This window comes from Stenella coeruleoalba, assembly GCF_951394435.1.
Source record: "Stenella coeruleoalba genome assembly, chromosome: 13".
Lineage (NCBI taxonomy): Eukaryota > Metazoa > Chordata > Mammalia > Artiodactyla > Delphinidae > Stenella > Stenella coeruleoalba.
The window spans coordinates 60578270-60601774 of record NC_137159.1 but is presented as its reverse complement, the minus strand read 5'-3'; the positions used below and the strand labels follow the sequence as shown (position 1 = coordinate 60601774).

The following is a 23505-nucleotide window of genomic DNA, read 5'->3' as shown; positions in this document are numbered from 1 at the left end:
GCAATGGGAGAGGCCACAGCAGTGAGAGGCCCACGTACCGCAAAAACAAACAAACAAAAAAAAACCCTTATTTTAACAATCTCTTTGAAAGATAATTTTTTTATGCAAAGATAATAATAATGTATTGTGGGGTTAATAACATATTTATAAGTAAATATCTAAATACCATATTTAGAAGTAAAATATCTGACAACAATAGCACAAAGACTAAGAGGGGAAATAGAAGTAAACTATTTTAACATTCTTGTACTATACACTAACTGATACAATAATTCTTGATGGTGTATAGTGACACATTAAAGATGTATACTATAAATCCTAAAACAACTACTAACAACAAAACAGAGGTATAGCTTACAAGCTAACAAAGGAGATAAAGTAGAATAATAAACAACAATCAATTAATCCAAGACAAATGAGAAAAAGTGGTAAAAACAAAGAACAGATGGGACAAATAGAAAACAAACAGCAGAGTGGTACATTTAAACTTGGCCATATCAATAACCACAGTAAGTATAAATAGTCTAAATACCCCATATAAAAGCCAGAGATTTTCCAATTGGCTAAAAAATACAAGACCTAACTGTATGCTACTTATAAGAAGCCTACTTTATTTGTAAAAAAGAAAATAGTTTAAAAGTAAAAAGGATTGAAAAAGATACACCATGCTAATGCTGATCAAAAGAAAGCTGGAGTGGCTATATTAATATTAGGAAAAAAGTAGATTTCAGAGCAAAGAATTGTTACCAAATAAAAATGGGTCATTTCACAATGACGAAGGGGTCAATTTCTCAAAAGGACATTGCAATCCTAAATATTTATGCACTTAATAAGAAAGTTTAGAAATACATGATATAAAAATTAGTGGAACTGACAGAAGTAGGCAAATCCATAATTATGGTTAGAGATTTCAACACCACTTTCTTAGTAATATATAGAACAAGTAGACAGAAAATCAGATATTGTATGGAAGATTTGGGGAACATGATCAGCTGCCTTGACCTAACTGATATTTATACAACACTCTACCCAATAGCAGCAGAATACACATTCTTTTCATGTCGGAAGGAACCTTTACCAAGACGGATCATACTCTGGGCCATAAAGCAACTCTCAAAAATTTTTAAAGGATTCATCCATACCAGGTCCACTCTCTGACCATGATGGAATTAAATTTGAAATCAATAGCAAGAAGATATAAGGGAAATCCTCAACTATTTGGAAACTAAATAATATAATCTAAATAACCCATGGGTAAAGATGGATATGAATAAAGATAGATATGCTCATTCTCTTGATTGTGATGATGGTTTCATGGGTGTAAACATATGTTAAAACTCATCAGATTGTATACCTTAAATATGCACAGTTTAACATATTCTAATTCTGTCTCAAAAAAGTTGTTAAAAAAAGACATGTGCTCAAAGGTTGAGATTTAATAATAACCACAATTTTTATTTCTTCATCAATGATATTGTTAAGTGAGACTGGCTCTTTTTCTTTTCTTTTGTCTTTCTATCACTTTTTTCTTTTTCTTTTTTTTTACTGTGCAGGGCAGTGAAGTAGGTTTTGTTTTTTTTTTTAAATAGTGCAATTTTGTGTTCTGTCTTGATAAGTGCTAAGGTGCCAGAAGTTTTACCCATTATTGCTTTAGGAACATCAGTGCAAAGTTAATAACAGTAAAAAAGTAAAACTTGCTTTTGTATTATTGTAAAAATTGATTTGACCTTGCAGACATCCAAAAGGGTCTTTGGCAATCCCCAGGGGTCAATGGATCACATTTTGAGAACTACTGTCTTAATACAACTTTCTGGTTATTACTGCTTTAGTCCAATAGTGTGTCTTTAAAGGTAAGACTAGGTATATGAAAATCCTGCCACCAAAACTGCATGGGTAAGACCTTTATTAGCAGTTGAGTCCTTAATGTGATTCAAATCACAGTATAGAATCTATACCATAATAAAGATGATAACCATTCCACTTGTGACTAATGCTATCACTGCATACACAAATAATTTTTTTCCATGATGAAAAATGGGGCTTGCGGTTGTTTAGTTAAATGTAATAGTCATGGGTTATCTTCCATATAAAGAGTTTGAAGACAGAAAAAGTTGTAGTAGGGAAAAAAATAGCAGATAGAAGGCATTTCTGAAAGTCTCCAGAATGAAGGAGGAGAGGAAAGAATGAATGAAGAAAAGGGGAAGGGTATATTTAGGGTATAAGGCATAAGAAAAGATAAAAATAAAGAGGGAAGGGACACATAAATAGTTGTATTGGATTCGTAGATTTATGGAAAGTTGTCAGAAAAGCCCGCATGTGTAAAAAACGATTTACTAAAATCAGTTTCACATACTATGCAAAATGTTTTAGATGTATGGGATACATCACACGGATACATGAGTAGTGGATACAGAGATGTACTGTTCATATTCCCTTCAGTGAAGGACTCTGTTCCAGCTGTTGGAGTGTCGCTGGCAGACAACCTCTAGCTGTCAGCTCCTTTGGCTGCAGAGAACTGCTTACAGGAAGTCACCCCACTGAGGTGAGGGTACAAAGCTTCAACCATTTGGGGTCACTGTGGGACAACTCTGACAGGCGCTTTCAGCTCCAGGGCTCTCCATGGGGCTGGGTGAAGCTGTGGAGGAGGAGGCCGCTTCTCTGCTGACTCTTCCCTCTGCCCTGTCTGGTTGCTCTCTCTCCCTCCCACAGCGGTTTGTCCCAAGGGCACTCCCTAATACACATCCTGAATGCTAAGCTCTGTTCCAGAGTCTACTTCCTATAGATCTCAAACTGCAACAGCATCTTACTGACTTAAGTATAATCAAAATTGGAGAAGATTGGGGAACTTAGGCAATGGAAACTGTCAAAATTATGTGTTAACCTTTTAACTCAAGCATTTCTGTATTTCTCATTTTGAATTGCTTATACTTAGCATGCTATCTTTAACATTTTGTTTCATGTAGGTTTGCTATTTCCACCTTCCCTTTCTTATAGAAATCACACTGTGGAAAGATAAAAAGCTAATAGGATAAGAAAAACAATTACTCTGTTTCTTACCCAGCCACTCAGGAAACCCACAATTTCAAGGTTGGCCTAAGCAGCAAAAGAGGAAAAATATATTGGAAGATGTGATAGTGGTTTTGTTCTGAATACAAACCAATGGACAATTCTGGGGTGGTCCGATTATCAGAACTGACCATGGATGTACTAAAGAAGCTATTTAATTTTGTTTGAGCCGGAAGATTTGAATTGTTACTCAAAATTCTTAGATGTGAATAGGATTAGCAATTTTGAACATCAGGGAAGTGTGTATTTCCATCCTGTCTTCCACCATAGCTCCAGAGGAGGGCAGACATTATTCTCACGTCAGCCCTCTCCCTCTTTAAATTTACTCTTATAGCCAAGCCTAAGAATATAGAGTGGGTGAGCCTTCAGGCTGACTGCATTACCTTCAGACTTTTGCTGTCTGGCAAACAGGTCTGTTTCAGTGTCCTTGTTTTTTTTCAGGGATCTATATGTTACTAGATGACTCATGGCAAGCCACACCCTGATCCTTAGTTTGGAAGAAAAAGAAGATGGTGAAGTAATTGTCCAGACAACTTAGACTAGAAAGGTACAAACCAAACTGAGATACCATTTTGTTTCTAGAATTATCTTGATAACAGTGATTTTTTTTAACATCTTTATTGGAGTATAATTGCTTTACAATGGTGTGTTAGTTTCTGCTTTACAACAAAGTGAATTAGTTATACATATACATATGTTCCCATATCTCTTCCCTCTTGCATCTCCCTCCCTCCCACCCTCCCTATCCCACCCCTCTAGGTGGTCACAAACCACCTAGCTGATCTCCCTGTGGCATGCGATAACAGTGATCTTGGATGTTACAGAGTAAATACAGTTTTATTTAGCTTTTCCTTTGGGGGGCATGGATTCCACTGTGAACATTTTAGGTCTCATGTATATCAGACAGTTACTTCAACCATACTTCTCAGCTTGGGAGTATGATAGTCTGTCCCCTATAAGGCAAGGTAACTATCTGTGAGAAAAAAAGAGAAAAGATATGGTGGACTGTTATAAAGGAAATATTTTGAGGGTCCCAGTTCAGGCTTTGTTTGCTCATCTGTTAAATGGGATTAATACCTACCTCACATGGTTAGGAAGGGTAAATATGGGAACATAGGAAAAGCACCTAGGGCAGTGGCTGGTACAGAAGTATCCGGTAAATATCGATCCCTGGCCACCTCTTCTTAATGAGCCGTAGGAAAATAATTCTTAACCTCACAGGGTTTGATGAACCCTCCCTCCCCTTTCTATTCCCAGTCATGGCAGTGGAGATCATAAAAATGCTTCCTCCATGTCTCTTCCCTCCTTCCTTTCTTCCTCTCCTAGACAAGGAAGTGGCCGTCTCTGTTCCCATGGATTCGGAAGCTTGTGCCTCTCAGGACAGCCCAGACCCCGGGTTGCTAAGGTGGTGGGTGGTGGTGGAGAGCTGCGGCTTCGGCCTGCGCAGCGCAGTGGGGCGGCGACCGGGAGGCGATGGGGAGGCGGGCGCAGTCGACCCAAGGGTGGAGAAGGGGGAAGGCGAAGGACGCGCGTTCCCGGGCTCGTGACCGCCGGCGGCTCGGGGAACCGGCGCTCAGAGAGCCCAGGAGAGATGGCAGGCGGCGGGGACCTGCGCGTCATGGACACCCTCCGCCTGCTGCTGCTGGTGGCCGCCCTGCCCCTGGTGTCCCGGGGTGTCAGTCGGGGAGCGGCAGACTGGACCCAGGAGAAGGTGAGGGGCTGCTGCTGGGCGATTGTACCTGGGAGGCTCTTGCGGGTGCGGGGACTCAAGAGTCCCGTGACCCCCACCTAGGTAGGATGGGAGGCGGGGCAGAGCCGAAGTCCCCGGCCCCTGCGCCCCGAGGAGTCGGGGCTCTGCGTCCTCGCTGGCCGCGGGGATGCTTTGGAGATGCCACGGGAGCTGGGTGATGTCACCGGCCTCCGCTCGGCTGCGGTCGGATGCGGGTACTGATAGGCACAGGAAGTGTGACTTGCCTGCGGTGGCGGAGCCGGGAGGTGAGGGTGCATCGCCGCGCCGCCGCCCGCTCGGGACACGCGAGGCCAGCGGTCTCTGCGCTCCTGGCCGCCGGGGTGCTGGCCGCGTCTGGCGGTGTGCCCACCGCTCCCTCGCCGCGGCATCCAAGGAAGCCCTCCCGACGTTGAGGTCTCCATGCAGTCTCAGCACGGTCCTGTCACTGTCAGTCTGTTTTAGATTTTTAAGCGGATCAGCTCCGAACGAAGGAGCTTAACTGGAGACATGCTTTACTTTAAATAAATAAATATATATATATATTTCTCAAACGACAGTAAAATGCAATTGTCAGAGAAATGTATAGAGTTGGAGATTTCACATGAGGAACTTAGGATAAAAGTGATTGGCAAGTTCCCTTTGTGTGAAGTATATAGGTTCACAATTATTTCCCTTTCTTGTGTAACAGTTTTGAAATCCTGAAATTGCTAGGGACTTAAGCAAAGGTTAATGGTATTGGAGTAAATGGTATACTTTTAAAGATACTAAGAAAAGCAGCAATGTAAAGGGATATAAACTTTGACAGTGTTGTTGAACAGATCTTTTAAATGCTTACAGTCTGCCAGTATTGATTCGCAGCTTGGAAATCCAGGACGTAAGGTGAATGCATAGGCCCTCTCATGGTCCACATGCGTCTCCTGCCCAGCCACAGGCGATGTGTATGAACAGCCCACTTCAGCTCCCTGGGTGACACTTACAGCTTCACCATTCAAGGGCCACAACATGCCCCACTTACACATGGACACCACTAGCCATAGGGAACCTGGGGAGGATGAGGGTAGTCAACCCAAGAATAACTTCATTATAAGAAAAGCTTCCTTTGCTGTGCAAAAGCTTTTAAGTTTAATTGGGTCCCATTTGTTTATTTTTGTTTTTATTTCCATCACTATGGAGAACAGTATGGAGGTTCCTTAAAAAGCTACAAATAGAACTACCATAAGACCCAGCAATCCCATTATTGGGCACATACCCTGAGAAAAACCGTAATTCAAAAAGGGACATGAACCACAATGTTCATTGCAGCACTGTTTACAATAGCCAGGACGTGAAAGCAACCTAAGTGTTCATCAATAGATGAATAGATAAAGAAGATGTGGCACATGTATACAATGGAATATTACTCAGCCATAAAAAGGAACGAAACTGAGTTATTTGTAGTGAGGTGGATGGACCTAGAGTCTCATACAGAGTGAAGTAAGTCAAAGAGAAAAACAAATACTGTATGCTAATGCATATATATATGGATCTAAAAAAAAAAAAGGTACTGTTGAACCTAGTGGCAGGGCAGGAATAAAGAGAGACGTAGAGAATGGACTTGAGGACATGGTGTGGGGGGGCGGAGGGGGGAAGCTGGGGCGAAGTGAGAGTAGCATCGACATATATACACTACCTAATGTAAAACAGTTAGCTAGTGGGAAGCAGCCGCATAGCACAGGGAGATCAGCTCCGTGCTTTGCGATGACCTAGAGGGGTGGGATAGGGAGGGTGGGAGGGAGGCTCAAGAGGGAGGGGATATGGGGACATATGTATGCATATGGCTGATTCACTTTGTTGTACAACAGAAACTAACACAGTATTGTGAAGCAATTGTACTACAATAAAGATCTATTAAAAAAATAAATCAGCAAAATCTTAGCAAAAAGAAAAAGAAAGAAAAGCTTCCCATGGGGATTCAGCACAGACTTAAATCTTCTCCTTCCTGACCAGAAATTGGGAAGGGGCATTAACTACCGAAATGTGGAGCCGCCAAATGTGTCTATGATACGTGGACATGAATGGAACTAAATGAGGTGGGGACTGTTTGAGGGACCTGCTCTGAAGGGATCATCTACAGGCAGGATGTATTTGTGGGTGGGAGAAGGTGCTGGATTCTTACAATGTTTTAAATGAATGAGACTAACTTTTGAGAAATGTCTTTTAAAGCATGCATCCCTTTTATATTTAAGAAACTTCTGATCGCTTTTCTATTGGGAAATTGTTTCCTTTAAAGTGATGCAAGCTAAAGAAGCAAATGACAAGATCAACCATGACAATTCCTGATTTCTGGTTCCCCCTGCCCTCCCTTACTCTCCAGGCTTTCATAAAGTCTTCCAGATGTCACGTACAGTTTGAAGCCTGGGAAATGAATTAATCCACACTAAAATACATGCCTTCCTGCTCTGAATGGCATTTAGCTATTTTAGTCACGTGGGGTGTGCCCTTGGCACACTGGTCTGCCGAAAGGTGAGGTGTGGTAAAGGAAGCATTGATTTTGAAATCCATTTTCTTTGCTTTGAAATAAAGGTGTGTCTCTAACAGTGGGATCTAATATGTAAGAACAGTTCAACCCTAATTTTTGGTTGTGTTTAGAAGACCGTGATTTGCTTATTTGAAACTTGTAAACATTGTTTTCCAAAGAAGTAATATTATAAGTTGTTAGATTCACAGGTGGGCCCACAGGTATATATTTAGGGGCATTGGCATCTGGGTACCAGGATTCTATATATAAGCATCTGACTTGAATCTCACTGTGCCTCTGTGAGGAGGGTACGTTCATCCCCAATTTACAGATGAGGAAACTTGACCACCATTACAGCAGCGAACTGAAGAGCCCTTATCTTTCTTTAGTTTAACTATCCCTTTATTATTGGATAGTTAGATTGTTTCCAAACTTTATTGTAAAGCTGGGACCCAACATATTTTAATTGGTAGAATTTTCCTTTATTATTTGAGTCATATTGAGGGTGGAGGGACAGATTTTTTGAACAGAGGAACCTTGAACAGGAAAGTTGGCCTCACCTAGAAGTCCTCCTCCAGGGTAGTTCTGGAGGACAATTACTGCTCTCACAGCATTTCACATTCTTCTGCTTCTGGAGCCACATACATTCTAAAAAATCTTAGGGTTCCCCTCCTCCATGGTTCGAAAAGTTCTTAGCCATCTACCCCTCTACCCATCATGATTCTTATGAATCATGAAGCAGCAATGGAGACTCCAAGGAAGGGACAGGGGGCCAGTGGTAGCCTGGGTATTGGTGGCAGAGGGAGAAAGAAAATGTGCCATTTTTGAGCTTCTACCATCTGGCAGGTAAGTACTATGACATCCATTATACAGATAAGGAAATTTTTCCTAGCTAGTAAGTGAGGGAGCTGCGATTTGGCCCTAAATTGTTGTTTTCAAAGCCTGCACTACTTTGCTTTTAGATAGAGGGCTGCTAGCCTTTAAAGAAGACAGAACTTTATCTTATTCACTTCCCAACTGTTCCACAACTGTATTTGTAATATCAGTGGCATCTGACACAGAAAGAGTTCAGTAAATGCTGGCTGGGTTGAATTTGCCGTAGACACAGGTGTTAATCTGAGTGCTGTCTGGGAGACGCTCATATGGGATGGAAACTAGAATTGAATTGGCTATGCTTCTGTAATGTTCTCCCTTTAATTCAATGGTTTGGGACCTCAAATCCCTCTGCAAGCTGGGCCAGCTCTACAAATTATGTAATTAAACTCCTCTTTGGCCTGGCACCATGTGATTAGTCCAGAGGAGATGCTGTAGGATATCTGGGTCACACTTTTTTAGCTGAAAGATTCTTGTCACCCAGAGCAGACTTATTGTCCTTTCTGCCTGGATGAAAGACAAGGAAGGGGCTGTAATAGAGACTCATTCCTCTGAGAATGCCTGTCCCAATAGAAAATTGTCTACATGCCTTTTAACTGAAATAAACCTAGAATAATTGGGGGTTGGCATTTAACATTGGGCTCAACATAGTTTTGCCTCATTTGTTTACTCTCCTCACGCCCGGCCCACACTTTCTGTCCAGGTTTCCCCTCTTCCTCCTTCCTCTCAGCCCCACATAGATGTTTAGATTTATTGGATTCTGAGAGTCAGCCTCCACAAAAATAGAATGGATGCCCTTTAGTTTGGAAAAAGCGAATGCTTTTCCATTCAGGGCTTTAATAAATATCAATAGAAAGGCTTAAGTAATTAACTGAGTGTGACTGTTTCCCCTTCTCTGTCCATCACTGATTGGGAAGCTTCTAATCTCTGTGATTTCACAGGGGCATCTTTATTCCCAGGGAGGCAGGGTGAAGGAGGGCACTTTACTGAAGTATGTTCATTAAGTGGGTGAGCCCAGGAGATTGAGGATCAACACAGGTCAGTGTCTGTACTCAGGAGCACCGATGGGCCTGTCTGCTGAGCTTACCCTTTATTCATCCATTAAGCATTTTTTGGTGCTATTTGTCAACTATGTTTCATCCACGATATCTGTTACAGGTAGAGATGCTGGAGGGGTATTTATTTTGTTCCCATTTTTTCTTAAATCTCTTAAGAACTCTTTCAAGCCTCCATAAATCACCTATTTATATATCTATCTTCTTCCTCCCCGTCCTTATTTCCCAACATCTCGGGGCTCACGGGAATTTCCTTGGCCTCCTGTTTGGCCCACCAGTTGTTGGACTGTACCCCGCAGGCCTGCAAGCCTTGTAGTTGCCTAGTTTCAAGGCCAGAGAAAGAGCCCGGTGACAGTGATAGAGACATCAATGATTTATTGGACAGGGGGATCTTACATGTCCAAAACAAAGGGTCCTGGAGTGACACTCCACCCCACTGGGCAGGTGGGCAGTGCGGCAGGGGGAGGTCATGGCAGCAATCTTTAATATAAATTGCCCATTTACACATCAGCTTGATTTCCTTTCACTGTGGACATGGAGTGTAGGACCACAGTGACCAGGTAGGTTCTGGGATGGAGTAATAGTGCATAGAAAAGGAGCCCCTGGCCAAACAGCCTTTGACACAACGGTGCTTGATTGTCACAATGACTACTGGGCCAACTCAACTCTAAATCATCACGAGCATCGACTCTCAGAAATTCAAAAAGAACAAAGCCCACCAACATTGACCCACAGTACTTCCTGGCCCTTTGCAGCAGGCAGCCACTTGTCTTTCCTGACTTTATAATTTCTGTTCATTCAACTGATTTGGTATATATGATGGCAAACATGCCCATTTTACTTTATTATTATGTAAACATAATCTTAGTGAAGTTGAACTATTTTAGAAAAAGTTCATCTGTCGATTCCACATTTGATGTATTCATCCAGTATTTATTGAGTGTGCCACGTGAGCTGGGTACTGTGTGGTTCTGGGGAGAGAGTGGAAAGTAAGAGATAGTTCCTGTCCTCCTGGAGTTGACCTCTTGCATGAAATCAGACATTAAACAAGTAAACACACAAGGCCTCTGGGCTACCACCTGAAATGAGCAGGAGTTAGCCAGGTGAAGAGGAAGGGGAAAGCCTTCAAGGTAGAAGGCACCACAATGCAAAGGCCCCAGGAGGCCTGAGCCTCACACTGCTTTGGGTCCTGGAAGGATGCCAGGTGACTGAAGCGTGGTGAACCGGAGTGGGGGCGGGGCGGGGTGGGGTGGGGGGTGAGTGGCCCTGCATGGGGCTTGTGAGGCAGCAGGAGCAACCGGAGGCTCTTGTTGGCCCGTGTTAAGTAATAATTAACCATGTAAGTTTCCAACTTCTTGCCTCCATTCTCTTTTCACTTCTCACATTTCTATTGTTGTCTTTTAGCTCCTTCTTCCTTCTCAAAGTGCTGTTTGAGAGTTAACAGGAGGACTTAGATCTGAGGTACCAAGGAGTTTAAAGGCTGCAGCAACAAATTTACTAAGGAAATATATTTTAAAATGTATTACCAGTAAATAAACACAAACCTTGAGATGTTCCAGATACAGCATCGATACATTGTGTTTAACAGTGGAAGTTCACAGACAGTGTAGGAAGGCAGAGGAGAACTAGCATGGGATGGGGAATCTACAGGGCCAGGATCCTTTCTCTCGAACTTACCTGTAACTCTCCTACAACCTTGGGAAAATCAGTTGGTTTCTCTGACTCAGTTTCCAGTGACAGAAAGCAAAGAGATTGGATGATAATCATCTCTCAGTGGCCTTTCCAGCTTGGAATTCTACCCTCTTAATGTTTGATAGATGGTAATAGAACTAATAAAACTTTCCAAATAGTTACTGAGGCAGTTTACATGTATTAGCTCAATTATAATTACCCTAGGAAGTAGGTGTTATTACCTCCCTTTTACAGATGAGAATGTTAAGCCTTAATAAGGTTAAGTAACCTGGCCAGCTAGTAAGTGGTGGGGAGTTGAGTTGAGAGGCTGAGTTGAAGGGGGGCTGGCTGGACCCACAGCTCACGCTCTTTGCATGATAATACCTGAGAGTGACGCTGAAGCATAGCAAAGTGTAGATGGGTATAAGTAATTAGGCAACAAGCATTCTCTAATTCCACAGTGTCCCATGGAGTGAAGATAGCCATGTGATAACTTAGACATAGTCAATTTACACAGGTCTTGGAAAAAGCTGTAAAGTAGACAGGGCTCCCCTGAGCTCTGTTTTGCATTCCAAAGAATTTATGTTACCTTCAACATTCCTCTTAGGGAAGAAATCCTCTGATCAACGAATCACACTGATCCCTATGGGGAGGAGTAACACATTCCATCATTGAGTACCTGATAAACATGTAATGAATGGGGGCTTCCCTGGTGGCGCAGTGGTTGAGAATCCGCCTGCCGATGCAGGGGACACGGGTTCGTGCCCTGGACCGGGAAGATCCCACGTGTCGCGGAGCAGCTGGGCCCGTGAGCCATGCCCACTGGGCCTGAGCGTCCGGAGCCTGTGCTCCTTAGCGGAAGAGGCCACAGCAGTGAGAGGCCCGTGTACCACAAAAAAACCCAAAAAAAACAAACATGTAATGAATGAATGATTCATCATTACTCGTATCACATGTAAAGTCATATCCAAAATACAAATTTGAATGTTATGTTTGTTCAGCTGCTTAAATTAAGGTTCACTTAATTAATATATAAGTGTACCAAAGAGTGTGATCATTAATAGAATATTAAAATAGTTTTCACTGAAGGCAAAAGGTGTACTATTTAGTGGGTTATAGAATCATCAAGCTCTGGCTGAAAAGAATTGCAGCAATCATCTAGGTTAGTGCTATTCAATAGCAATATATAATGTGAAGCACATATATAATTTAAAATCTTCTAGTAGCTCTATTAAAAAAGTAAAAGGCGATAGGTGAAACCAATTTTAATACTATATTTTACTTAACTCAATATATCAAAAATTTTCATTTCAACGTGTAATCACTATAAAAATTATTAGCGAGATATTTTACATTTTTTTCGTGCTAGGTCTTTGAAATTCAATATGTGTATTACACACATTGACTGTCTACATTTCAAGAGCTTAATGGGCACATATGGCTTGTGGCTACCACATTGGACAGTGTAGATTTAGCTCAAATTCCTTTATTGGTATTTTGAGGGGAATGAGAATTTAAGGGACCTGCCCAAGGTCATCCAACCTATAAATGGCAGCCAGAAACTTTGAATCTAGTTTCTCTCACCCCAAGAATACACTTATTCTGTAACACCTCACTGGCTTTTATAAAGCAGTTATGCTAACAAATTATATTGTTTTTTGGCTGTAGTTTTTGAAATATTAAGTTTTCTTAAGACTAGGATATCAATTGTTATTTGTAAACCTTAGTTTTACAAAGCAATTGTACAAAAGTTATTAAAATTACACAGGCTATAAGTGTTAAATATTAATTCTCAGGTTCAAAGCATTATATTAATTCTGTTTTAAAAACAAGCCGCCAAAACAGTTTAAGTTCTAGATCTAAGAGGCCAATTTTAAAGTTGATTAGTTTAATTTACTTTGTATAACGTAAGAGCTATCCCTTTATTTTGAGGTTCAAAGCGAATATTTTACAATTGCAAGTGTCTCAGGATAAGTCTTAAACATATTATGAAATGATAGCCAGTTAAATAATTTTATTTGATCCTCAGAATTATCACCAACCAGCCCTTTTGAATGTATCATCTCTTCGACAAGTTGCAGAAGGCACCAGTATTTCTGAAATGTGGCAAAATGACTTACGACCGTTGCTGATTGAGCGATATCCCGGATCCCCTGGAAGCTATGCTGCTCGCCAGGTGAGAAAACAGCACACAAACCTGAAGGCTGTCGAACACTTTGCTTTCACATGAGAGATAACATTATGCCTGAAGTGCCGAGTTGTCTGATATTCAGATCTGTCATCTCATCTTTTTCACTAAAATAAGCACCCAGAAAACCAAACAACTGAGAGCAAATATCTGTTCTGAATTAAAAGATGCATGTTAACCTAAATCAATTTATGTGTGAACTCTCTGTCTGGGGTGCAACATCAGATAGGGTACTAAGTGCTCAACTCTTGATCATTTCTATGACACAACCCCAGGTACCCAACCGAGTTTTCTTGGACCCTAAACACCCAATATCAACAGGCTTGGACATTTCTTTCTTAACGGCTCTGGGTCAAGAGTGAGTTACTGTCCTAACAAGCCTTTATTCCCCTTTGGGAAATTGTATTCTCCCAGGAGGGAGAGTCAAGATCAGTGATAAGCTACTCTGTCCAGTACAATGCTTCTCAGGCTTCTGACTCTGGCCCATGGTAAACAAATATATATATTTTACATTTTATACACACAAACATAGAGTTAACTGATACAAAAGTTTCATGAAAAATACTCCTATTACCTGCAATCTACCCTGATATTAATTCTATTTTACTATTTATTATTATGAGTTTTTAAAAGCCAGTCATGACCCACTGATCTGTTTTCAAGGCAGACTGATTTGCACACTGCAGTTTGAAAGGCACTGCTATAGAGGGTAGATTAAGCCATAAGGTGGGCTAGACCTGAATGTCTCTCTGTCTCCTTAGTGTCAATCCTCTTAAGCAATCTGAAACCCCAGCTCTGAATGACTATTTTTTCAAAGTAGCCCCATTTTAAGGGGCAGCTTGGGAAGGAATGGGGTGAGGCTGGCCTCTCATATCCTCCTCTGAGAGTAGTCCACCTGCCCTAACACTTCAGGCAAATACCTTGGCACTCCGCTGCTGTGACAGAGTGACACCTGCAAGGCCTGGCAGCACAGCTGGTGGGCTCTTCCTTTCTATCCAGTATTTGGCTTCTGCTTTTCAAGTTGAGCCCAGATGCCATTGTCTGTTGCCCCGTTAGCCTCTTGTCTTCTATCCAAACAGCTCTTGCTTCCCCTAAGGACTTAGGTGGCAGAGACCCAAAGAGCACCTTAGTTCTTTCTAAGCTCTAGGCAGAGTGAGGAATAATACTGATGATGGCTGATGTTCATCTGGCACTTTTTTCAGGTCAGCCACTTTACAGAGGTCTTTGCATGGATCGTCTCATTCCGTCCACACAGTAATTGTGGGTACAATTGTTCTCCCAGTGCTACAGATTTAAAAAGACCTGAGGGGGCTACTGTGGTGGCGCGGTGGTTAGGAATCCGCCCGCCAATGCAGGAGACATGGGTTCAAGCCCTGGTCTGGGAAGATCTCACATGCCACAGAGCAAATAAGCCCGTGTGCCACAACTACTGAGCCTGCGCTCTAGAGCCCGCGAGCCACAACTACTGAAGCCCGTGCACCTAGAGCCCGTGCTCCACAAGAGAAGCCACAACAATAAGCCTGCGCACCACAACGAAGAGTAGCCCCTGCTCGCCGCGAATAGAGAAAAACCTACATGCAGCAACGAACACCCAATGCAGCCAAAAATAAATAAAATTAAAAAAAAAAAAAAAAAAGACCTGAAGCTTAAGTATGCAAATTAACTCGCTCAAGGTTGTACACGTAGCAGTGATGAGGCCAGAACCTGGACTGGTATCTGCTTGACCTCTCCATCCAATCCCTGGAGAGTGGTAGCAGGGAGAGACCAGCTCTGTGGTGTGTGCTTACAAATGTGTCCAGCTCTGTATCTTCTCAGGCCCGGGTCCGAGAGTGAGGTGCATACCACTCATTTCAGTGACCTCCCCTGGGCCTCGTCTCCCAAGCATTTTCTAAAAGAAGTTCAGGGCACTTACTGGGTCTTCCCCAAATCCTCAGTTCCTCATTAGAAAAAATCTAGGTCTGTAGCGCTCACTTATCTCCACTTTTTTCATTTCCCGCTACCATTTGCTCAGAAGGCCAAGTATATACCGAGAAGTGTATGTGCATACTTCAGACCTGAGGTTCCTTGCCTGTGACCTCTAGAAAGCCATGAAGACAACAAATATTGCTATTTGATCTTTAACGTCAACAGAATAGATGTCACAAATAATACACATAGGTTCTCTCGTGGTTTAAAAAATTCATATTCATTTAAAAGTGTTATGGAATCCATAATAACATCTTCCATGTCATGTGGGGTGGAGGCAAGTGAGAAATTTATTGACGGTGCTTTGGAATGTGCTGGGAATAGCTGCTGGGCTACCTGCACATGGGCTGGCTGACAAAGTAGTAGTCCTAACAGGATGGTTGTGTTAGAAATCCCACTTAAGAGATTTGATTTTATAATTTTGGGGAAAGAAAATTACCATGAGTTTTAGGAGAGCTGTCCCCTAAGCTGTGGAAGATAAATGGTTCCCTCTTTTGAAGATGACGTAGATGACACTGAGTTATTATGAGGGAACTACACTGAATGGCTTTAATTTGACTAGGATCAGTACCTTTTACTCTGAACTACATTTTGACAAGAATGGTGGAAAATTATTTTTTTCTCCTAAGGCATTTTTGAGCACTAGATCAGATGTTTTATAATTCATAGAGTTTCAGGGTTAATAATTAAAGAAGACTCTAAAATCTAAAAAAAGTGTGGACTTGATGTAAAATTGGTTAGTGATTTAACTTGTATCAGTTATCAATAAAGATGTGCATTGCTATGAATCCCCTTTCAGAAGATAATATGGGAACAATATCCCATAGTCTGCATTTTTATTGTCTCCGATCAATGGGCCTAAAGCTGCCTGTTGGATTTTTAGAATATTTTTATTAAAAAAGATACTTTATTTGTAAATTTAATACTTTGACAGTATTAATTTTTAGAGGATTTCAGTGATTTCTAGCTGAGAGAGGAATAAAAAATAAATTTAAAAAATCAGGGTGGTAAAGTCTCACTAAGGAGCAAGCCAGAAACTTTGTCTAAAAGAGGCAACCTAGAAACTTGGTGGTTAAAATCCCCTGTGTATGTCCAGTGCATCCGAGTAGCTAAAGCTGGGCTTCTTCGTTGAAAGGTATGTGTATCCCTGAATGGAGGGCTCTGGGTGGAGGGCCTTCAGCTTGGAGCCTGAGAGACTAATATATGGTCCACCCAAGAGGGAGGAGGACCCTGAAGTCCCCAGTGGCAGGGTTCAGCATCCAGACAGTGGTCTGTTTGCAGACTTATTGCAAATATCACAGGATCTGCTTCCTCCAAACAAATCTGCTCTACTAATGACAGTGTTTCTCAGAACTTGGAAATGAGAATGTAAGTTTAATTAATTTGACCCAGGATCATTCACCAGTGTTAACCTAAAATCCCTGGGGCCTTCCTCCCCAGGAAGTAGAATGCCATGTTTACTTTTATCTTTCTCTCTCTTCCTCTCTGTCTCTCCACTCCCACTCTTGGCCTGTCTCTGTCTCTCTCTCCTTGTCTCCCCCTCTATTTTCATATCCTTTTCTTTGTCTCTCTTTTCAATCTCCATCTCTCTCTGTCTCAATCTATCCATCTCTCTTTGTCTCTTTTCTGCCTTCTCTATTTAAAAAGATAGATGTATAGAAATCCAAAATACAGTCTGTATTTCTAAATTGCATTTTAGCATGCCTGGTAGGCAGAGGCTTTTGCTACCTGTAGTTAGAGAAGCACAGCCACTTTAGATGCTCTCTCATAGCCAAGCACTCCCTGTTTAGGGGCACTCTAGTGAGAAGAGCAGTAGCTTCTGGAGCCTACTCTAGAGAATTATAGTGGGAACTTGCAGACTAAGTCTGCAAGCCAAAAGCCCAACTGTAAGGGATATTGGTGACCTAATTAGATTATGCAGCCAATTTGATTGTTTATAAAGAAATTAGTTGCTAAGAAAAATAAAAATATTTATACTGAATAAAAAATGTTAGTTCAGGCAGAACTCTTTTTGGGGGCATTTGCTGATGCTTTTGTGGATTTTAGTGTCAACACAGATATCAGAAATTATGGCCAAAACCTGTTCACTGGATGAGGAATGAGTGTGTGTGTGAGACTTCAGCTGAGCAAAGTTAACAGATACATCTTTTAAAATCCCAACTCATTTTGTAAGCATGCAGGCAGCTATTGGTATTGAACACATTTTATGGAGCAGCTCATCATCTGGTTACCAGATGTTCTGGCGGATGTGCTTTTTATTTTTTTTTAAGATTGACCCCTTTTATGGAAAAATATCTTTTCGCCAAAGTCTGAGGATAACTTATTTTCAAATTCTCTGGAAAACTTGTCTTAGATGCAGTGATTTCTCTCTAGTCAAACTATTAATGTTCCATATCATATAATTTTATATAATCTCATTGAGAATAACTTATTTGTTATAATCAACCCATATTTACCGATAGCCTACTGTGTACAAAGCTCAGTGCTAAGAATTGTGGAGAATAACAAAATAAATGAGATATGAGTGATAATTTCAAAAAGGTTATAAAGTTTTAAAAATTATTTTTATATGAAAAGACAACCTGTAAATGTGTAATAGAAAAGGTAAGGTACTGTGTATACATGCTCTTTAGGCCAAAGTCCACCTCCTGACAGAGAGCAAGGAGTGAATATCTGGGAAACTGTTTGTTTATTTGGCTTTTGCAGGGCTGACTGTAGAAGCACTGTCCTCCCTCTGGCTTAGTTTTCCTCTTCCTGGAAGCTTCCTGCCCCAGTTGTTCCAAGGCCCTTGCCTACGTGTCATGTCACATTAGTTAGGGCAGGTCACACAAGACTTGGCTAGGCTAGAAAGTCGTGTGTGGAGGGGAATCTCCCATTCTTTTCCAGTCATTATAAGTTATTTGTTTATCACCTCAAGGTCCATCCCCACTGGATGTTCATTGTGGAACAAACTGCCGGATGTGTTGATGGTTAGTTTGTTGTGTGACTTAAAAATAATTTTTTAAGGCAACTTACAAAAATCTGTATAATATTTCAAAATGAAATAAATGGAACATAGTGAGGAAAATAAAGCAAAGGGAAAATAAAGATAGGAAAGGGCAAATGGAACAGCAATGAACTCACCTGTAGCTTTTCACACCACAAGCTCTAGATTCTTTTTATTTTTTTAATAAATTTATTTATTTTATTTATTTTTGACTGCATTGGGTCTTTTTTTGCTGTGTGCGGGCTTTCTCTAGTTGTGGCGAGCAGGGGCTACTCTTCACTGCGGTGCGTGGGCTTCTCATTACGGTGGCTTCTCTTGTTGTGGAGCACCAGCTCTAGGTGCGTGGGCTTCAGTAGTTGTGGCACGCAGGCTCAGTAGTTGTGACTCACGGGCTCAGCTGATCCGCAGTATGTGGGATCTTCCCGGACCAGGGCTTGAACCTGTGTCCCCTGCATTGGCAGGCGGATTCTTAGCCACTGTGCCACCAGGGTAGCCCTAGATTCTTTAAGAAGACACCTCCAGTCCCTGAAGTGGTGTTTCTTTTCCATCTGCTGTTTTTCCCTGTCAGTCACCATGTTGCTCACAAAGCCCAAGATGACCAGGAGAGATGGGAAAATAGATTCTTCCTTATTTTCACCAGCGTTTGCAGTGGGTCTGGACCTGCCTTGAATGCAAAGGGAAAACTGCTTGATATGTCATTATGGTTCAGAGTTGCTTATTGATTATTAGAGCGGGCAGAACCTCAAATATCCCCCAACCATCCCCTTGTAACGGGACTCTCTGTGAATTATCCTTAACAGGTGAGCATTAGTATTTTTTGTTAGTGTTTGTTACATTATGAAATATTTGCTGACTGGGGGCACATACTAAGTGCTTCGGACAAAAAGAGCTGCCATGTGCAGTTCTCACCCTCAAAGAGCTTAGAGTAGAAGTTATGACCTGTACGACCCACCTAGTATATCTAATTTCTCAAACCTGTCTTGTTATCCTCCTAGAAATATTAAAAGTGGGCTTTAATGTATACTGAACTGGAGCTCCCTCTCCTGATGTGCAGAGATGTCCATGATACACTGTTAAGTGAGAGGGGCAAGGAGCAGAGCAAATATAGAGTAGGATTCTATTCTTATAAGAATATACATCCCTCGGCCAAATATACATGTTTGAGTGCTAGTACATGTTTGTATAAATAGGAGAAAGGTGTGGAAAGATATACAGCAGACTCTTAACATTGGTAATATTAACAGTTGGTTGAGTTGGGTTGGCAGGGGGAAGTTAAGGGAGAGGGAGATGATTAGCTTTTCCTTTAAACATCCTTGCTTCATATAATAAGCATGGATTGCATTTTTAGCTTGAAAGGCATTACATAAAATTTAACTGTCTAGAGCTGAAATTTTGTTTTTTGTTTTGATCAGCACATCATGCAGAGAATTCAGAGACTTCAAGCTGACTGGGTCTTGGAAGTGGATACCTTCTTGAGTCAGACACCCTATGGGTACCGGTCTTTCTCAAATATTATCAGCACCCTCAATCCCACTGCTAAACGACACTTGGTCCTCTCCTGTCACTATGACTCCAAGTATTTTCCTCATTGGGACAACAGAGTGTTTGTGGGAGCCACTGATTCAGCTGTGCCGTGTGCGATGATACTGGAACTTGCCCGGGCCGTAGACAAGCAACTCCATTCGTTGAAGGTATCTGTTTCCCTCTTGTAGATTCCTGAGATAAAACGTGTTAGCAGTAATTCAGAGTGAATTCTAGAATCCTTGGGTGAGTGAGAAAGCCATTTAGAAGTGTAGACTTTTTGTACAATTTGTACTAATTTGTTGCAAAATGAAATGAAGTTGAAATAATATTAATTGGAAGATTATATTATTTAAAATGTTGGGCTTCCCTGGTGGCGCAGTGGTTGAGAGTTCGCCTGCCGATGCAGGGAACACGGGTTCGTGCCCCGGTCCGGGAGGATCCCACGTGCCGCGGAGCGGCTGGGCCCGTGAGCCATGGCCGCTGAGCCTGCGCGTCTGGAGCCTGTGCTCCGCAACGGGAGAGGCCGCAACAGTGAGAAGCCCGCGTAATGCAAAAAAAAAAAAAAAAAAGTAAAATGTCCACCATGGGCAATAAGTACATGACAGTATATTCATTGATTGGCACTTGATTCCTTAGTTATGAATACATATCAAATTAAAAAAAAATTTTCTTTTTTTTTTTGCAAAAAATGAAGAAGGTGGAAGGTTGGTACAGGCATGTGTAGGAGAATTATGTTTATTTCTTCTTGTTTATATAGTCATGGAACATCACAGCCTTCTATACTGAGATGTGGCGGCCTTGAGTCAAGGAGGGAGTTTCTGCTAGTGGTTCTGAAGTAGACAGTGGGTAATTCAGACACATCAAGATGAAAAGCATGAAGCAGAAATGTATTATTGTTATTATCTGTGAATCTTGGCTCAATTTTATGCAGCATAGCAGAGCTTTTGTTACATTCTCAGCTCAGAATACTTCTGGGACTCTCAGATGTTATTTCAGTCTCTGTGTTCTTAAGTGTATATTGAAAAAAAGTGCTAAGCTAGATGAAGACACTTTGTTCAGATATCACTCATAACCAAGTAAACACAACAAAGCAGAAACAAAAAACTTTGTTCGCAGGCAACAAATACCTTTTTTTCCCCTCAAAGCTTTATGAAGGGGCCAGCTTTTGATACAAGGGGGGTAAAGAAGTAAAAGATTTATCTTGTAATGGAAGGAATAGAGATATTTGGTTCTATTTTTGCTTTAGATGCTGAACTTGAAGAAAGCAAGAATTGTTTATAACCTCTCAGTATCCTTTTCACTGTTTTTTCATTTTGTTTTGTTTTCTGAACCTTCTATAATGTCTTTGTCCCATGCTCTGTCCTGCTTTTAACTAGCATCCTTTCCCAGCAATTGGGTGAGAGAGTTCAGAAGCTGATATAAAAGGTTAATTTTTCGTATTTGCATTTCTAGTGTAAGGACATGAAGTGAGGCGAAGTATGACTTAAAGACACAATCTGTGTGGTGGGCTCACAATCTCTTGGTGAGCTCCTTTACCTTTTTCCATGTAATTCACACCTGCTTTTGGTGAACAGAAATAGAAAGGACTGAATGAGTTGTGGAGTGGGGATCTCCATTAACAAAATACACATACATTCTTTTAATTATCTTTTCTAATAGAGGTAAGCAGTGATGTGGACAATTAAAAATAAAGACTGGTTTTGAATGCAAACTTTGAGAGTATCAGTTTTATTCTTCCAGTTGTACTTTAACTAGATTTGTATTAAGGACATATTTTATGTCCTTCAGCTGTCATGGGTTGGGTAAGGGGTGGAAGAATGTGACCTGGGAGAAGACTGGATAGGAGACTGGATGATGGTTCCAATTCTTTGCAGTCTTCCTCCTCTAGCAATAAGATTGTAATTATACATTCACCTCTTTTGTCTTGTAACTTTGCTGTGCCCTCCCACTTTAGCAGGTGGTACTTCCTCATTTCTTGTCTCTGGAGTTGGTTATTTGACTTGCCTTGGCCAATGGGATGCTAGTAGATGACACAAACAGAGGTTGGAAATGTGCTTGTGCAATTGGACTTGCTCTGTCATGTCTTTGCCATCGTCATGGGGAGACCGTGCCTTGGCTGGCCTGCCAGTCCCAGGAGGAGGCTAAGAGGCTTGTGGAGCAGAGCCAAGCTAGATGACTGCAGGGTGAAGCAGAGCTTCTCCAGCCTAGACCAGTTGTCCCCAGTTGACCTGCAGACCCCACAGAACTCATGATTGTTGTTTTAGGCCACTGAGTTACACCTTAGTGTTGTGGCATTAGCTGATACAGCCTTGGTTGGGGAAAGACTGCAGGTAACATACTGACCCTGTTAACACTGGTTACTAGGCGTTTGTCATATTGCCAGGAAGAATGACTAGAAGAAAATCTAGCCGTGCAGATTTTCTAGCTCCGAGATACTAGGCTGAGTTATTAGAAGTTGAAGGCCACAGTTATTTTTCTGCCAATCCTAAAAAGAAGTAAAAAGAGTAAGTTGCCTCACAGGACTCAGAGTAATTGTCCAGAACGGTCTATGCCTATCTAAATGAAATGGTGCTAAGAGAAGAGAATGAAAGGAAGTCATTGCACTGAACACTGGAGTCGCCAAGCTGTTGACATTTCTGAGGCACCCGAACCTTCAAGCTTGCAGAATATGAAGACTGCCTCCTTTTGCTTCTGCCCTGGGCATGAACAGAATGTCTCCGGTCCCAAGCAGTCTTATTCTGCCCTGGTGTTCTGTTTGATTTGGAATTAGAACTTTGGAACCAGTCAAGGCCCTTTAGACAACTGGAAACTTAGACTGTCTCCACTAATGTATGCACTATACACGTGTTGCCAGTGAGACAATCTGTTTCATTACTGAGTTCTTATTAAACCCTGAATGCATATATAGTATACAGATAGACACATCCTGTGCTTAGTACTGTCAGGAGTTATGAGAGACTCAAAATACAATAAACTGTCCTTTTCTTGGGGCCTAATTAAGGAGTAGTATTAAGACAATTGAAATGATTACCATGCAAGGATAACTTACTTTTCACTTGATAAAGACATTTTCCTCCTTCTGATGAAATCACCCTAAAACAATCAAGAAAAATTCCATCTTTGAAGAATCCAGTGAACATCTGGAAACCACCATATGAAGGCAGAAGGTGAATGGAGAAAAGGCAGACGACATATCAGAGTAGAGAGACGTCACATTCCCCAGAGGGGAAAAAGGAAGCCAGTGGTCCCCTGAAAAATCCTGACTGCCTCAGGGATGGGAGGGGACAGTAAGGAAGGCAGAAGTGAGGCAGAGGGCAGAGGAGGAGAGTGTTTTAAGTCTGTATAAGGAGTGCTTAGGTATATAAGATTTCTACCCCACAGCTGGCAGGTAGGTATTCCACCTGTACCCTTGTAGGAGATGACACGATATTTTTCTGGAGAAATTGAACCAGGGAGGTTCTGGATGTTGGGACATCAGTTATAAAGGAGGGCAGTAATGATGTGCCTCATGGAAATCAATGAGATTAGGGGAAAGACTACACACTGAGCAGTGAGATTCCCTAGCCTTCCCTCACTTCCAGCACGAGAAAGACAGCGGCTAGCTCACACCCATCAGACAGGAACCTGGAGGATCCTTCTCTGGAGAATGTGAACCACCTCATAGAAAAGACCCACAGACAGTGACATTTGGGGATCCTCAGTGAAAACACTCACTGGGCATCAGATTGCCCTGCAGTGGAGCCAACCAATCTGTGTCTCTAATCAGTGTTTTAGTATCTTATTGTTTAATGCAAATGAACACAAAGGATGATCAGATATTTGAGGGCCATCTCCAGCATGAAAGAAAGAAAACAAAACATAATACAAGTTGAAAAATGAACTCAGAAGAAATAGTGTACAGGAGCAGAAAATAACTTAAAGAACACTATTTTAATATCCTTAGAGAGATAA

General features: G+C 41.6%; 1 protein-coding gene across 4 annotated transcripts in view; it reads left to right on the top strand.

Annotated features, from left to right (window-relative positions):
• The window catches only part of QPCT (glutaminyl-peptide cyclotransferase), a 49798-nt gene that overhangs the window by 16214 nt on the left and 10079 nt on the right, over nt 1–23505 (top strand). For 3 of the 4 annotated variants that reach the window (XM_079941452.1, XM_079941451.1, XM_079941453.1), the window contains exons 1-3: nt 4573–4777; nt 12921–13067; nt 19443–19721. In XM_079941452.1, coding sequence (XP_079797578.1) covers nt 4658–4777; nt 12921–13067; nt 19443–19721 — 546 coding nt within the window. In that variant the 5' untranslated portion in view covers nt 4573–4657. Of the gene's footprint in view, nt 1–3507; nt 3614–4572; nt 4778–12920; nt 13068–19442; nt 19722–23505 lie in introns of those variants that run through there. The other variant, XM_079941454.1, reaches the window with a different exon arrangement.